This window comes from Brassica napus, chromosome A7 (assembly GCF_020379485.1).
Source record: "Brassica napus cultivar Da-Ae chromosome A7, Da-Ae, whole genome shotgun sequence".
Classification (NCBI taxonomy): Eukaryota; Viridiplantae; Streptophyta; class Magnoliopsida; order Brassicales; family Brassicaceae; genus Brassica; species Brassica napus.
This window is the reverse complement of record NC_063440.1, coordinates 23,005,467-23,021,588: the sequence shown is the minus strand read 5'-3', so window position 1 is coordinate 23,021,588 and position 16,122 is coordinate 23,005,467. Positions and strand designations below refer to the sequence as shown.

The 16,122-nt window shown below is 40.2% G+C and overlaps 3 protein-coding genes across 5 annotated transcripts; 2 read left to right on the top strand and 1 right to left on the bottom strand.

Annotated features, from left to right (window-relative positions):
* Positions 1-1,771: 1,771 nt before the first annotated feature.
* Positions 1,772-6,122, top strand: LOC106353968 (probable LRR receptor-like serine/threonine-protein kinase At1g67720). Its single transcript, XM_013793800.3, has 13 exons — positions 1,772-2,025; positions 2,171-2,708; positions 2,777-3,288; positions 3,382-3,514; positions 3,623-3,694; positions 3,793-3,861; positions 3,952-4,023; positions 4,132-4,200; positions 4,377-4,534; positions 4,626-4,879; positions 4,947-5,139; positions 5,226-5,412; positions 5,487-6,122. The coding sequence occupies exons 1-13, from the start codon at positions 1,944-1,946 to the stop codon at positions 5,944-5,946; spliced, it is 2,799 nt and encodes a 932-aa protein (XP_013649254.2). The 5' UTR covers positions 1,772-1,943; the 3' UTR covers positions 5,947-6,122.
* A 2,411-nt stretch (positions 6,123-8,533) lies between these two features.
* LOC111199397 (ATP-dependent zinc metalloprotease FTSH 1, chloroplastic-like) lies at positions 8,534-11,955 on the top strand. Of its 2 annotated transcripts, XM_048735996.1 has the most exons (5): positions 8,577-10,235; positions 10,320-10,503; positions 10,588-10,759; positions 10,845-11,053; positions 11,582-11,955. In XM_048735996.1, the coding sequence occupies exons 1-5, from the start codon at positions 8,702-8,704 to the stop codon at positions 11,586-11,588; spliced, it is 2,106 nt and encodes a 701-aa protein (XP_048591953.1). In that variant the 5' UTR covers positions 8,577-8,701; the 3' UTR covers positions 11,589-11,955. The 2 variants fall into 2 exon arrangements, with proteins under 2 accessions (XP_048591952.1, XP_048591953.1); XM_048735995.1 differs by lacking the exon at positions 11,582-11,955 and having other exon boundaries at positions 8,534-10,235; positions 10,845-11,166.
* Positions 11,317-14,880, bottom strand: LOC111199302 (serine/threonine-protein kinase BSK11-like). Of its 2 annotated transcripts, none has more exons than XM_022689114.2 (7): positions 13,408-14,880; positions 13,026-13,161; positions 12,800-12,933; positions 12,625-12,730; positions 12,439-12,509; positions 11,907-12,365; positions 11,317-11,820 (listed from the first exon to the last, which is right to left on the bottom strand). In XM_022689114.2, exons 1-7 carry the CDS (start codon positions 13,765-13,767, stop codon positions 11,578-11,580), a joined length of 1,509 nt encoding a protein of 502 aa, XP_022544835.1. In that variant the 5' UTR covers positions 13,768-14,880; the 3' UTR covers positions 11,317-11,577. The 2 variants fall into 2 exon arrangements, with proteins under 2 accessions (XP_022544835.1, XP_022544834.1); XM_022689113.2 differs by having other exon boundaries at positions 11,490-11,820; positions 12,439-12,524; positions 13,408-14,875.
* Positions 14,881-16,122: the final 1,242 nt, after the last annotated feature.

Genomic DNA, 16,122 nt, shown 5'->3' with positions numbered 1-16,122 from the left:
ATGAGCCCTACCAGATCCTGCGCATCATCCCTCACCAATGATGACTCTCCCCTTTCTGACTGACCTCTGTGCTTATTCCTTTCTATCCACTTGTAGCATTGCTTCTTGTAATGCCCCTCTTTACCGCAGATCCAGCACACCTTCTTCCTGTCTGTCGATTTAGACCGTGATCTGAAGTTCTTCTTACCCCCTTGACCATTTTGAGAGCCTCGATTCTCTGACCTTCCTCTGGCAAAATGACCCTCAGAGCTGCTGCGAGAACCTGCAACATCTTTGAGTTCCTTCTCCTTGGATCTTGCAGAACTTGATACTTCATCAACTTTGATAACGTCTCGTCCATACTTGAGCGTCTCTTTTAACTGATCGTACCTAGGTGGTAGCGAATTCAGAAGAAGTATTGCCTGAACCTCCTCTGGAACCTCGATGCTAAGGTTACTCAAATCACCTATGATCTTGAGGAACTCATCGATGTTGTCATCGATCGTCTTGCTATCCTGCATCTTGAAACTGTAGAGCCTCAATTGTGCATGAACTCGATTAGGCAAGGACTTAGGCATGTACAACTTCTCCAGCGTTGCCCAAGTCTCCGATGCCGTAGTGCACCTTTCGATCTTGCGGAGAACGTGATCTCCCACATTCAAGAAGATTATGTTCATCGCCTTCTCACACCTCTCAGATCTGGCGACTTCTTCCTCAACAATCTTCTTCTTCTTCTCTGTATCTTTATCATCATCATCGGATTCTTCTTCTACCTTGACCTTCTCGACGAGAACGTCCTTCAAACCGGAGACGCTCAGATAAGCGTACATCCTTCTCTTCCACAGCGAGAAATCGCCGTCGCCGTCGAACCGTTCAATCTCGCACTTCGTTCCTTTCATCCTCGATCGATCTTGGAAAGAATCAGATCAACCCCCTGCAGATTCGCAAGCTCGCGAACCTGGCTCTGATACCACTTCTGTTGAGATTCGATCCTATTCCGTTTCTAATCGATCTAACTGAAGCTTGAATGAAGAAAGTAAAACGCAAACTCAAGACAAGATTTGGTGACCCGGAGTTCACCGCACCCTCTCAATGCGAAAGGGCCGCTATAACTCTCCGGAGCTGGATTGTACCAGCAACTGCACTAGAAAGAAAGCTTAGCTCAATCCGAGCTTCTTGAGTTACAACAATGGCGACTCTCTCTTCTCTCTCACCCTTCTTTCTCTATCTTATCTCTAATGCTGTTATATTCTCTTTTCAGCTTACAACATTAAAGAGATTAATACGACCTTATATATTGAGTCGTATACTAGTGCAGTTCCACGTGCTCCTCACGTGCTCGTTGGTTTATCCTTAACCAACCTTAACCAAGAGTCTTCAATCTCAACGCCTTGATTAGAACCGGAGCTCAACCTGATTAGGAACACACTATTTCAACATGTGTGTTTTAGAAATTTAGAGATAATAAAGTGTATAAAGTAATACTATACTACAGATAGAAATGAACATAATGAAATTGAGTCATATACTAATATAACCCCTTTTAGCTAATTTCTCAAATATTCGATGGCCTGAGATGCAATTATTTATAAATATTATCTGATTAATATAAAAGAGTTGTTTTCAAACTTGAATTAAAGTTTCGTCAGGAAGTTGTGTGTGACACTCTCTCTCACTTTAACAAAAAGCAAGTAGCCAAAGCAGAAAAGGTGAAACTGATGCCTTTAATTTCCGGAATGAAGAAAAAGCAAAAGCTAATCCGAATATTAAAGAAAGAAGACAAATACTCTGTGACCATTGTTACACTAATAAAGCAAAACACACAAAGTTGGACTCTTTGCTCACTGTATTCTCTTCACACGCTTTCCTCCATCCTCTCGTGACTCTCAAAAGCAAAAAAAGAATTTGTAATTTATATTAGATTCATAGAAATCTAAAGAGCATCGATGTTCCTGTGATCTTCAATGGGTCTTTGCTCAGCTCAACTTGCTGTAACATGCTTTTTCATAGTACTAGTACTACCTCATGCTCTGTCTCAAGTTGCAGGTACACTCTTTGCCCATAATCTGTTCGTTAAAATGCTCCAAAGAGTATTTCTTTTTTTTTCTTGATGTTTTTTGATGTGCAGTGACAAAGCTTTTATCTTTATAACAAGGGTTAGTAGTTTTGATGAATGACTATGTTTTTGCAGAGTTTATAAGTATAGACTGTGGTGGCTCAAGTAACTACACAGACCCCAAAACTGGACTAGGATGGGTTTCAGATTCAGAGATCATCACACACGGAAAGCCAGTAACTTTAGCCAACACCAATTCGAGCTCGTTGCAATACACTAGGAGAAGAGACTTTCCAACGGATAACAAGAAGTATTGTTACAGGCTCAGCACCAAAGAGAGGAGGAGATACATTGTCAGGACAACGTTTCTCTACGGTAGCTTGGGAAGTGAAGAAGCTTACCCGAAGTTTCAACTCTACTTAGACGCAACCAGATGGGCTACAGTGAGTGTTACGGAGGTCTCTAGGGTGTATGTTGAGGAGTTGATAGTGAGGGCAACTTCAAGTTATGTGGATGTGTGTGTCTGCTGTGCTATCACTGGCTCTCCTTTCATGTCTACTTTGGAGCTTCGACCGTTGAATCTCTCCATGTATGCCACTGATTATGAAGATAATTTCTTCTTGAAGGTTGCTGCTAGAGTCAATTTTGGTGCTCCAAGCATGGATGCCTTGAGGTAAAACCTTATTACAACTCTTCTTATACAAGCATTTGAAAAAAATGCTGAAAGAGTTTCTCTTTTAGGTATCCAGATGATCCATATGACAGAATCTGGGAGTCAGATGTTAACAGACGGCCAAACTATCTCGTTGGTGTAGCTCCTGGAACGATAAGAATCAACACATCAAAACCTGTAAATACATTGACGAGAGAGTATCCGCCTATGAAAGTCATGCAAACAGCAGTAGTCGGCACTCAAGGAATGATCAGCTATAGATTAAACCTGGAGGACTTCCCTGCCAATGCTCGGGCATATGCTTACTTTGCTGAGATTGAAGACCTCGGTGCTAATGACACCCGGAAGTTTCAGTTGGTTCAACCGTATTTCCCTGGTTATAGCAATGCAGTGGTGAATATCGCTGAGAATGCCAATGGTAGCTACACTCTCTATGAACCTAGCTACATGAATGTCACTTTCGATTTTGTTTTGTCGTTCTCGTTCGGGAAGACAAAGGATTCTACACGAGGGCCGCTCCTTAATGCGATTGAAATTAGCAAGTATCTACTGATATCTTTGAAAACTGATAAGACTGATGGTGAGTACTAGAGGCTTGCTTCGTTGTTAATTTTTGTATCTATATTGTTTGCCTATTTATGAAAGAGCTTACAGAAGATTTATATTACTGCAGTGTCTGTTCTTGATGCAATTCGTGCGATGTCTCCTGATAGCGATTGGGCCAATGAAGGAGGAGACCCTTGTGTCCCAGTTCTTTGGTCGTGGGTAAGCTGTAGCTCAACCTCACCACCTAGAGTCACGAAAATGTAAGATCTATAGAACAGAGTTTTACATAAGGAGGGAGACAGAGTTTGTAAAATTTATCCTTGAGATGATGCGTATTGACCCCCATTGTTTGCATCTTCTTACAACAGTGCTTTATCGAGAAAAGATATAAGGGGTGAGATTCTGCCTGAGATCAATCATATGGAGGCATTGACAGAGTTGTGAGTGGTTTCGATGCTGCATTAAACGATATTACCTTGGATTTGTTTCTCTTTGTATCTACGCCATTCTGTAGTTGAGTAAGCTTGTTCTTTTATAGGCGGCTTGATGGTAATGGTTTGACTGGGACCCTTCCGGACCTGAGCAAACTTGTCAACCTGAAAATCATGTAAGCTATGCCAATTTTGACCAATATTTTTCTTGTAGTTGAAGATACTCGAATACCAGAAAGCTTTACTTTGCTTCGTATCTTCTACAGGCATCTAGAAAACAACCAACTAAGTGGATCACTCCCAGCATACCTTGGCCATCTACCAAATCTACAAGAACTGTAAGTAATCACAAATTTGGTTGCTTTAGCGGTTGACCTATGCTGATACTCTGGCTACAACTATCCACTCTATACATGGCAGTTTGAACAAATGTTATAATCTGGCAGGTTTATAAACAATAATTCTTTCAGAGGAACGATTCCTTCAGCATTGCTAAAGGGGAAAATTTTGTTCAAGTGAGTATACTACAAGTTGATTTGTCGAGCACCAAAAGCTACCATTTTGTCAACAGATTGATTTCAACACGACTGTTGGAAATGAAATAAGCTTACCTAAGTTTAAAGTTCTCCATTTTGTTGATATAGATTCCTCTTCAAGTGTTAACACTCACCTTTAACATGTTTTTTTTCAGGTATAATAACAATCCTGAGCTTCAGAACGAGGCAAAGCAAAAGCACTATTGGCTGATACTAGGGGTATCAATAGCAGCTGTTGCAATTCTATTGCTGCTAGCTGGAGGAGGTCTTGTTTTACTATGTGTTCTCAGGAAGAAAAAGAGTACTGATAAAGGTATATAATATATATATATATATATATATAGGTCTTGATTATTATCAGGTTTCCTCGAAGTGGAGGGTTGTCTTACTCATGTTTCCTTCAGGTAATTCCACTGGGACTAAGAAAAAAGGTTTGGCAGCTTATTCAGCTGTGAGGGGAGGACACTTGTTAGATGAAGGTGTAGCATATTTCATATCGCTTCCTATCCTCGAAGAGGCCACTGATAATTTTTCCAAGAGAGTTGGAAAAGGAAGCTTTGGGTCTGTGTACTATGGTAGGATGAAAGACGGGAAAGAAGTTGCAGTCAAGATAACTGCAGATCCCTCTAGCCACTTGAACAGACAATTTGTAACTGAGGTATCAACTTATTTTGAATTCAAGATTCTTTAAGTAGAAGATTTAACTGGGATAAAATCCTGTGCAGGTTGCTCTGTTATCAAGAATCCACCACAGGAACTTGGTGCCTTTGATTGGATACTGTGAAGAAGCAGATCGGCGTCTATTGGTTTATGAATATATGCACAATGGAACCTTGGGAGATCACTTACACGGTACAAGTGACTACAAGCCATTGGATTGGCCAACTCGGCTACAAATTGCACAAGATGCTGCCAAAGGTTTGAAGTGAAATTTCAAGATTATATATTTTTTGTGTGGCTACTATTTGAATCCATTGGACAGACAAGACTTCAGATTATTACAGGTCTTGAATACTTGCATACTGGCTGCAATCCGAGTATTATCCATAGGGATGTGAAATCAAGCAATATTCTCCTGGACATTAACATGAGAGCCAAAGTATCCGACTTTGGACTCTCGAGGCAGACAGAGGAAGACGTGACTCATGTGTCCAGTGTCGCAAAAGGGACCGTTGGTTACCTTGATCCAGAGTAAAGCCACCAACACAACCTAAAATAGTCTTTTATTTCTCTGAACTTTGCCTGATACTGCATTGTTGTGACAGGTACTATGCTAGTCAGCAGCTGACAGAGAAGAGCGATGTCTACAGTTTCGGAGTTGTTCTCTTTGAGTTACTCTCTGGAAAGAAACCAGTCTCAGCTGAAGATTTTGGTCCTGAACTTAATATAGTTCACTGGGCAAGATCACTGATCCGTAAAGGAGACGTGTACGGGATCATAGATCCATGTATAGTAGGCAACGTGAAGATCGAGTCAATCTGGAGAGTGGCAGAGGTGGCAAACCAATGCGTTGAGCAGCGTGGGCATAACAGGCCAAGGATGCAGGAAGTGATTGTGGCCATACAAGAGGCGGTCAGGATCGAGAGAGGAAACGAGAACGGGCTAAAGTCATCGAGTTCGAGCAGCTCAAAGGCGCAATCATCTCGTAAGACGTTGCTCACTAGCTTCCTCGAGATGGAGAGTCCTGACATCTCGAGAAACAGCTTAGCTCCAGCTGCTAGGTGACGAGTACTTCTCCTCTTGAAGGCTCAAGCTCTCATCTTTTTTGTACACTTTGTGGGAGTTACTATCTTCATAAATATGAATGTGTGTGTATGTATGTAATGCAGTATGTGTATTTTTAATGTATCGACACACTTTCTTACATTAACTCTATAGATAATGAAAACTAGAACCACCAAGCATCACTCTAGCCGCGCGTCAACATCAGATGATTCTGAATTTTATTATAACACTCAGACAGGGGAAGGACACACATACATATATGCTTAAAATACTCGAGGAACTAAGCGTGAGACATAATATAAGATAGAGAGACTGAGTACGGTAAGATTACCTTAGTCTTATACTTTATGCTGAAGATGTTAGAGGAGAGCGATGTAGAGAGTATTTATTTTACTTTGTTGTGGGATGATTGTGTTACATGCATCAGGTGGTGGCAACATATATATGTACGGGGGTTGTGTACTTGTATTACACGCAGCGAAGGTTCTTGTTACACGTAGAGAGCTGTTCGTCACCACTATCATCTATTTGAGATTGGCATCAAAGATTTAGTGATCGACTTGTTATTGTATAACATTTTCAAATAGTATAGTTTTCTTCATGAACTGACATAGGCTTTTTTGGTTATATATATAGGCTAAAGCCCATATATAAGTAATAGTGCGACACATAAGATTGGTGACTAAGCTATTTCCAAATAGTATAATTTTTTTCGATGAACTAAGATAGATTTTTTGGTTATTATATATATAGGCTAAAACCGGATATAATTTATAGTGCGACACATAGGATTAGTGACTAAGCTATTTTGACGAATTTTTATTTTAAAAACTAAGGTTAATGTCGTGTGATTTGCCAGACCACATATCGTATATTCCTTCTTTACTTTAATTTATTCCAAAACTGAGATATGTTTTAATTAGTTCACTGGGTAAACACCTCTACATTCTATAAATTTGACCTTTCACAAGTTCAACAATATACCTTTTCTTGTTTCACCAATACAGGCGAGATCACTGATCCGTAAAGGAGACGTGTACGGGATCATAGATCCATGTATAGTAGGGCAACGTGAAGATCGAGTCAATCTGGAGAGTGGCAGAGGTGGCAAACCAATGCATTGAGCAGCGTGGGCATAACAGGTCAAGGATGCAGGAAGTGATTGTGGCCATACAAGAGGCGGTCAGGATCGAGAGAGGAAACGAGAACGGGCTAAAGTCATCGAGTTCGAGCAGCTCAAAGGCGCAATCATCTGGTAAGACGTTGCTCACTAGCTTCCTTGAGAAAGAGAGTCCTGACATCTCAAGAAACAGCTTGGCATCAAAGATTTGGTGATTGACTTGTTATTGTATAACATTTTCAAATAGTATAGTTTTCTTCTTTTTTTGATGAACTGATATAGGGTTTCTTGGTTATATATATAGGCTAAAGTCAGATATAAATATAAGTAATACTGCGACACATATGATTAATGACTAAGCTATTTTCAAATGGTATAGTTTTTTTCGATGAACTGACATAGGTTTTTGGGTTATATATAGGCTAAATCCGGATATAACTTATAATGTGACACATAGGATTAGTGACACATAAGATTAATGACTAAGATATTTTGACGAATTTTATCTTAAAAAATAGAATTAATGTCAGTGTGATCGGCTAGACCACATATCATATATTCCTTTTTTTTACTTTAATTAGTTCCAAAACTGAGATATATTTTAGTTTGCTAACGTCTCACATAAAGATTAGTTCATCAAAGTAATTTTGTATTTAGAGTTAAGTAGTCAAATTAGTGAGTAAAATAGGAGGAAAATCAAGAATATCAATACCCTTTTATCCAATTGTTTCATGTTGGAGACACTCTCGGTGAGTTTAGCAAAATCTTGGTTTTAAACTTCTAAGCTCTTATGTGATTATGCAATTTGTGAACAATGTGGAAGTACGATGGGGAAAAGGACTCGGTTCTACAGGTGACGAAAGAGGCGTACATTAACTGCAACACCACAAACCCAGCAGCCAGTTACACCAATGGAGACACTAAGGTGAAGCTAGAGAGATCTTGACATTTCTTCTTCATCAGTGGCTCTAAGAGCAACTGCGTCCAAGGCGAGAAGCTTCACACTGTCGTCATGTCATCTCGTGGCACCTTCTCCTGCTCTTTTGGAAGCTCAAGCTGTTCCTCCTGCAAGTGGTTCTGCTTCTTCTTTGACTAGTCGGATTGGGGTTTTGGCATTTGTTGGATTAGCAATCGTTTTTCTCTGAGTTTTACTTTTGTTTAGATTCCATCTCTGCTATAGATTCTTCTATCTATGAGATTGTTTTAAAATCAGTTACTAACCACAATGCAATATTGGTACATCATACAAAGATGACAAACTAATTTTCTCATACTATATTTTCATTCTAATTTAGATATTTAAATTTACGAATTTTCTTGTTTCAAAAAAAAAAAAATTTACGAATTTTCTAAATTTTTTTATAAAGATCTCGGTTTGGGTTGGGCTAAGAGTTTGGGCCTGAACGACAAATGGCGAGACTTAACTTTTTTCTTTTGGCATCATGTAATCCACTGAACATGTGGACATGAATCACAAACGTAGACGAAGCAGAAACACTTAAGGATATGGTTGCTGTTTCAATCTCTTCCTCCAGAATTTTCACAAAGTAAACATCCTTTCTTCTTCCCCCTTTCTCATTTATATCCCCTCAAAGACGAAGAAGAAGAAGAAGAAGTAGAGTTAGTCCCCATACAATGGCCCCAACCTCGTTACGCTCCTCACTCTTCTTCGGATCCAACGTCATAATCTCATCCCCCACTCCCAAAACCACAAAACCCTCCTTCCACATCACTCGATCCTCTCTCGATGACAAACCCTTAAAGTCCCTCCCTTCACGAGCAGCCTTAGCAGCAATCCTCTTCTCGTCATCAATCTCCTCCCAATCCCCAAAGGCCCTAGCTTTAGACCAGCCCCTTACCCCCACCCAACCCATCGTCATCGAAGCTCAATCACTCTCCCCCTCTCCCTCTTCTCTCTCCCCCTTTGCTCAAAGCCAAGTGATTACAGCTCCCAACCCGAAAGCCCAATCATCATCCTCGGATCTCCCCGATGGATCTCAGTGGCGGTACAGCGAGTTCCTCAACGCGGTTAAGAAGGGCAAAGTCGAGAGAGTCAGATTCAGCAAAGACGGCTCCGTTCTCCAGCTCACCGCCGTCGATAACCGCCGCGCCTCCGTCGTGGTCCCCAACGACCCCGATCTCATCGATATCTTGGCCATGAACGGCGTCGACATCTCCGTCTCCGAGGGGGAGTCCGGTAACGATCTCTTCACCATCATCGGGAATTTGATTTTCCCGATCTTGGCTTTTGGTGGGCTTTTTTTGCTGTTCAGGAGAGCTGGAGGTGGGCCTGGTGGGCCTGGAGGGTTAGGTGGGCCGATGGATTTCGGAAGGTCCAAATCCAAGTTTCAGGAAGTTCCCGAGACAGGTGTCTCATTTGCTGACGTGGCTGGAGCTGACCAGGCGAAGCTTGAGTTGCAAGAAGTCGTCGACTTTTTGAAGAATCCTGATAAGTACACTGCCTTGGGCGCCAAGATTCCCAAAGGGTGTCTCCTCGTGGGTCCCCCCGGGACTGGGAAGACGCTTTTAGCTAGAGCTGTGGCTGGAGAGGCTGGAGTGCCGTTCTTCTCCTGCGCGGCGTCTGAGTTTGTTGAGCTTTTCGTTGGTGTGGGTGCCTCTAGGGTTAGGGATTTGTTTGAGAAGGCGAAGGCTAAGGCGCCTTGTATTGTTTTTATCGATGAGATTGATGCTGTGGGGAGGCAGAGAGGAGCTGGGATGGGAGGAGGGAATGATGAGAGGGAGCAGACGATTAATCAGTTGCTTACTGAGATGGATGGGTTTAGTGGTAACTCTGGTGTGATTGTGTTGGCTGCTACGAATAGGCCTGATGTGCTTGACTCTGCGTTGTTGAGGCCTGGGAGGTTTGATAGGCAGGTGACGGTGGATAGGCCTGATGTTGCTGGGAGAGTTAAGATTCTTCAGGTTCATTCTAGAGGGAAGGCGATTGGTAAAGATGTGGACTTTGATAAGGTTGCGAGGAGGACGCCTGGTTTCACTGGTGCTGATTTGCAGAACTTGATGAATGAGGCGGCGATTCTTGCGGCGAGGCGGGAGCTTAAGGAGATAAGCAAGGATGAGATCTCTGATGCTCTTGAGAGGATCATTGCTGGACCTGAGAAGAAGAATGCTGTTGTCTCTGATGAGAAGAAGAGGCTTGTTGCTTACCATGGTTAGCATTATTTATTTTTTTCTAAATATTATGTTGTTTGAGAACGTGCTTTAAGTTCTGAGTGTGAGTTTTTGAATTTTGCAGAGGCTGGTCATGCTTTAGTCGGTGCTCTTATGCCGGAGTATGATCCTGTTGCTAAGATTTCAATCATTCCTCGTGGTCAAGCTGGTGGGCTTACCTTCTTTGCTCCCAGTGAAGAGAGACTAGAGTCTGGTCTGTACAGTAGAAGCTACCTCGAGAATCAAATGGCTGTTGCACTTGGTGGAAGGTTAGTTAGTAATGGCCTCAGACACAAAAAGCCAGTTCTTTTGATTTGTGTTAAAAACCCATCTCTCTGTCTCTCTTGTCGCAGGGTTGCAGAGGAGGTGATCTTTGGTGATGACAATGTGACGACTGGAGCATCAAATGATTTCATGCAGGTGTCTCGTGTGGCACGTCAGATGATAGAGAGGTTCGGGTTCAGCAAAAAGATTGGACAAGTTGCCGTTGGTGGCCCTGGTGGAAACCCCTTCATGGGTCAACAAGTATGTTTTACTAAACGAACTTGGTTTCTCTGTTTCATCATTACCATTTGTTGTTACTTACCTCCATGTCTTTTTGTTTTTGCAGATGTCTTCACAGAAAGACTACTCAATGGCAACTGCTGATATCGTAGATGCTGAGGTGAGAGAGCTGGTGGAGAAGGCGTACAAGAGAGCCACGGACATCATCACAACTCACATTGATATCCTACACAAGCTTGCGCAGCTCTTGATCGAGAAAGAAACTGTTGATGGAGAAGAGTTCATGAGTCTCTTTATTGACGGCCAAGCTGAGTTGTATGTTTCTTAATTTCATCAAATATTCCAAAGTTGACATTTGCTTTTAAATGCCATTAGCTGTTAATGTATACTAGACCATTACTCCTGCGTATATATTTTCTTTTGTAAAATACTCTGTTTCTACATGGACGTCATCCATATGAACCATCATACTTGGTAAGCTTAGAAACTTATTATGTTTTGTTAGAAGTATCAACTTCATATAGGTGCACCTATATCCATTTTCTTTGGATATTTTAAGTTATTTTGGATAGTTTGGATATAAAATACAAATTAAATCAAGTGGTTTGGTTACTTTGGTTAAAAATATTTGAACCTACATAGTATACAATGGATAAAAATATTTGAACCTACATAGTATACAATGGTAGAGAATATTGTGAAGCAATATCTTAACACCTTACAAACTGTTATACAGATGATTTGTGTTCATATAAGTCTTCCAGCTACTCTTCAGCATACACATAAATTTCTTGTTCTATTTTTCAACACAAATACTTTGAAGTATAATGCAATGTGTTTCAGTTTATGAGCCTCTTGTCTTCCAAGATCTTGGCTTCTTTTAACATGGTACCTGAGTCTTCTAGCATATTCAGCTTTGCAAGTGCCACAGCCTGAAGATAGAGCGCAGTGGGCCAGTTCGGATAAACACACTGTGCTTGCATCGCATCTCTGAGTGCTGCATCTGCCTGGTCACAGAAGAGATGACAAATACTTCTTCTTGCATAAACAGTGGGAGAGATCATGATCCCTGTTTCTATGAACTGCAAAAATTCAGAACCTTAAATTAGAATTCAGGTTGAGTGTTTATGTTGTGTTTTATGTTTTGTTTCTTCTTTTTTTGCCATGCCTGAGTATATTTTTCAATAGAAGATTGAAAATCTTTGTTCCGAAAAGCCGAATCGCCTTGTTGTCTAGTGTTCCACACATCTTTTATCTGTTGAGACCACTGCTGAAAAGAGAGCTCACAAGTGACGTCGTCATTGTAATCTGCTGCCTCAAGAATCTGATGAAGAGCTGTGAGGTCCATACGGTGAGAAGCATCGTAAAGTTGAGAACTCTCAGGTTCTTTTTCGGGGTTTTCGAGTTTCGAAATCCCAAGCATTTCATAGGAGGGAACATTTAGCTTGTGTTGAAGTGTAGCAAGAACTGAGATGATATCTTTAACCTCCGGCCTGTCCTTTGGGTTATTCTCTAGGCATTTTGAAGCTAATTCAAACACAGTGGCTGCTTCTTCGTCTGGATAGTTTCCTTCCAAGTGTGAATCTATGAAGACAGGTAAGTTTTGTTTTTGAATTGTGTCAACGGCCTGAGATAAGACATGTCAATGTTACAAACATATAGAACCAAACCAAATTTGCTAGAGAAGTAGGTTCACTCACATGACTTGGAGGGACATGTTTACCACTAACAAGATCCAAAAGAAACGTCCCAAAGCTGAAGACAACACTCTCTGGAATTAACGTACCTAACGTGTATTATATATACATCATTTGCCACAAAGAAGGTATACAAAACAGATAATGTTTTAAAGAACTAAATACTTAGTGTAAGACATAAAACGTTACCATCTCTAAGATATTCAGGCGGTGTATAAGCGAGATTCGTGCTGAAGTTTTTGCCATCTTTGCTATCTTTCATCCACCCAAAACATGAAAGCCGAGGATTCCCATTCTGACTGACGAAAAATTCTTAGCAGCTTTTCTCACAAACCCATTTTAAGTAATGTGCAAATGATGTTACCTCATCAAAGAGAACCCGGTAAGCATTGAGATCATGGTACAATGTGCGTCCACTCTGTCTACAATATTCCAAAGCTTCAGCTACATAAAGTGCAACTCTCAACCGCATAGCCCACTCCATGGTTTGTTTCTCCCCTGTAACTCGCAAAAACTCGAGTCTTATCAACCAAGTAAAGATACATCTGAACACTAACCGCGAATGAAGATAAGTTTTGGGATATTCGTACAATGAAACAGATGCTTGGTAAGGGTATCATTAGGCATGTACTCTGAAACGAGCAGCCTTTCATCTCCCTCACAACAATAACCTATCAAATTCACCAGCCTCATATGCCTCATTTTCCCGATATCCCTAGCTTCTGCCTGCATAACCGAACAGTTGGTACGTATAATCATATTAAACATTTTTGTCCGAAATCAAAAACCATGCCAACATTGGTCCTCAATTTTAATCCTATCAAAAAACTATGTTTATTATAGCTTGGCCATGCCAACATAGGACCATGTTACTAGACCTTATTACAAAACCTAGACGTAACTATTCATTTTGTGGATTACTTAGACCTCGATATAAAATATATAGTAGGGACATGTTTTCAAAAAACGTACGGCGAATTGTTTCGGGTCGGGCCATGTTGATTTGGAGAATTTTTTAACGGCGATTTGACGCATGTCGTCTTTAAGACAGCCTTGGTAAACGACATTGGGTGTTTGGTCGGAACAAACCGAAACGACAGCGTTTACGCTGAAATTGTTCGTGGCTTCACGAAGGTCCGCTGCTGAGAACTCGGAGAAGTCCGGAACGGTGGAGAAATGCCATCCCCTGCCGTTACCTACGCCTTCATTATTAACACGGTGACGGTTGTTCCTATTACTGCGTTTGCCGCCACGACGGGCGGAAACATCCCCTGAGGTTTTCTTGTCACGCAATGACAACGGTTTCAGGAAAGACGATTGGCAGCATCCCATGACCCGAGGCGAGGCGAGTCGAGTCGTTAAAAACTCGTTCCTCAGACCATTAAAGGTTCCTTACGTATAGTTTTGTTTTTTTCTTGCCGGTTGCTTTGGCATCTATTTTCCTTGGCTTCTCTGCAACTTCCAGAATTGTCGATGTCTTGCAGGGAATCGTTGGTTTCAAACAATAAAAGGGTCGTTTCGTCTTTTCTCTTCTAACTGAACAGATTAATTTCCTGTTTTCTCGCACATGTTTTAGGTTTTAATTTGTTTTTAAAAGCAGAAATTATTTTTGTTTAGATGATTATCCCACGTTTTTCCTGCCAGACAAGATAAACAGTTAATCACCATTGTTCGTAGCCCATTAAATGATTTTTTTTATAAACGATATTTGCTTTGCCAGCTTATAAAATATGAAAAAAGTTGCTAAAAATATCCATCAAATTTTAGAAAAATATCTAAATACACCAACGATATATCATCTCTCTTAACAACAGTTTCTTCTTCACATCAACATGTCTAATGTGTCTAAGCTCACAAACTACCTAATATGGAGATTACAAGTCCATGCTTTGTTAGATGGCTATGGTCTTGCAAACCATCTCCATGCCGCCCCGGAGTTTCCACCGGCAAAGCTTACCACTGGTGATTGCTATCACTAAAAATCTAGAGTATGTCCACTAGACAAGACGAGACAAGACAGGCTGAACGCTCTTCTTGGTGCTACATCAGTCTCGCTTCAACATATGGTAAAATTTAGCTGCTACATATGCCAAACCAAGTCATTGTCATATCAAACAACTCATGAATCAACGAAGAAACACCAAAGGTAACAAATCCATGATGACTACCTTCAACGTGTGATGTCTAAGCTAGCTTATTCTTGGAAAACCACATGATCATGAGAATCAAGATTATTCTTGTTGGCCTATCGACTAATACAAGACAATTGTAGAATAGATAGAAGGTAAAGATACTCCACTGAGTATCACTATAGTTCACGAGAGGTTACTCAAGGATGAGGCCAAATTACTTGCGGCCAGAGATGTCCCCTCCATGGTGATACCGGCTTCTGCCAATCATATGCAACATCTTCAACAAAACAACTACAACATTTTCTGCATCGACAATTACAACGACACCAAGAGGTAACAACGCCTCTTACAATAATGAATGCATTATTGCAGCTATCAGTTCACACATGCTTCAAACACACATCCTTTCAAACCACGTCCCGTCAAACCTTACTTTGGCAAATATTAAATCTGCCATGCTCAAGGCCACAACGACAAACGATCTCCACAGTTTCAAAGTCTCCAGTAACAATTGGTGAGTGATGCAAATGTAAGTTCTTTTCGGCCATGGTAACCTCGCGCAAATATTGTTATGAATTATCCTCACAAGGCTGCAAATTGGCTATTGAACTCAGGAGGTACGCACCATATCATCTCTGACCTCAACCACTTGCCCTTACACCAGCCTTATTATGGAGGTTATGATGTCCTATAGCTGACGGTTCAAGCTTACCAGTCTCACACTCAGGTTTATCCACTCTCTCAACCCCAACTCATAACCTAGTGTTACATAACATATGTGTAACAATATTGATAAGAATCTTATTTCGATATATTGACTATGTGATACTAATGGAGTTTTGGCTGAATTCTTTCCAGCATATTTTCAAGTGAAAGATATCATCACGGAGGTCCTCTTACTCCAAGGCAAAACTAGTAACATACTATATGAATGCATGTCTCACCTTGCGAAGCAATAATCATGGTTACCTCATCAAGTCCATAAACATCTTTTTTGTGGTATTCTTGGTTGGGCCATCCATCATTATCTATTTTAAATATTATTGTTTCTCAATTTTCTCTTCGAATTCTTATACTTCTCAAAAAGTTGTCTTTGTTCCGAATGCATGATTAATAACAGCCACAAATTATCATTTACAAACTCCTTTATTATCTCTTGTAGTTCACTTGAATACATGTTCACGGATGTTTTGGTCCTCACCTATTATTTTGATAATCCTAATAGTTTATTATGATAACATGGTTTATTTAAAATAAAACAAATAAATTAAAAAAATTTACACAGCCATAATAAAACAGAATAATTTTTAAGCAACTAATTTTAGATAAAATCAAAATATATAATAAGTAAATAAAAACTATTTAAATATAATGATAAAATATAATTAATTTTTAATATAAATAAATTATATATAATAAAAATAAATATAAAAATAAAATTTTAAAGTAATTAATAGCATTTATATTTTAAATATTAATTATTTATTCGGATAACATAGTAGAAAACAAACAAATTAAAACAAAATCGATATGGAGGGAACATCAACTGACTTAA

Bases quoted from the DNA above. Each gene is read 5' to 3' on its own strand.
- LOC106353968 (XM_013793800.3), top strand. From the start codon at position 1,944: ATGGGTCTTTGCTCAGCTCAACTTGCTGTAACATGCTTTTTCATAGTA. The intron at 4,201-4,376 runs GTGAGTATACTA...GTTTTTTTTCAG, and splicing joins AAGGGGAAAATTTTGTTCAA to GTATAATAACAATCCTGAGC. The intron at 5,413-5,486 runs GTAAAGCCACCA...TTGTTGTGACAG, and splicing joins GTTGGTTACCTTGATCCAGA to GTACTATGCTAGTCAGCAGC.
- LOC111199397 (XM_048735995.1), top strand. From the start codon at position 8,702: ATGGCCCCAACCTCGTTACGCTCCTCACTCTTCTTCGGATCCAACGTC. The intron at 10,504-10,587 runs GTTAGTTAGTAA...CTCTTGTCGCAG, and splicing joins GCTGTTGCACTTGGTGGAAG to GGTTGCAGAGGAGGTGATCT. The intron at 10,760-10,844 runs GTATGTTTTACT...TTGTTTTTGCAG, and splicing joins ACCCCTTCATGGGTCAACAA to ATGTCTTCACAGAAAGACTA.
- LOC111199302 (XM_022689113.2), bottom strand. From the start codon at position 13,767: ATGGGATGCTGCCAATCGTCTTTCCTGAAACCGTTGTCATTGCGTGAC. The intron at 12,934-13,025 runs GTACGAATATCC...TGCGAGTTACAG, and splicing joins TACCAAGCATCTGTTTCATT to GGGAGAAACAAACCATGGAG. The intron at 12,731-12,799 runs GTAACATCATTT...TTCGTCAGTCAG, and splicing joins ACCGGGTTCTCTTTGATGAG to AATGGGAATCCTCGGCTTTC.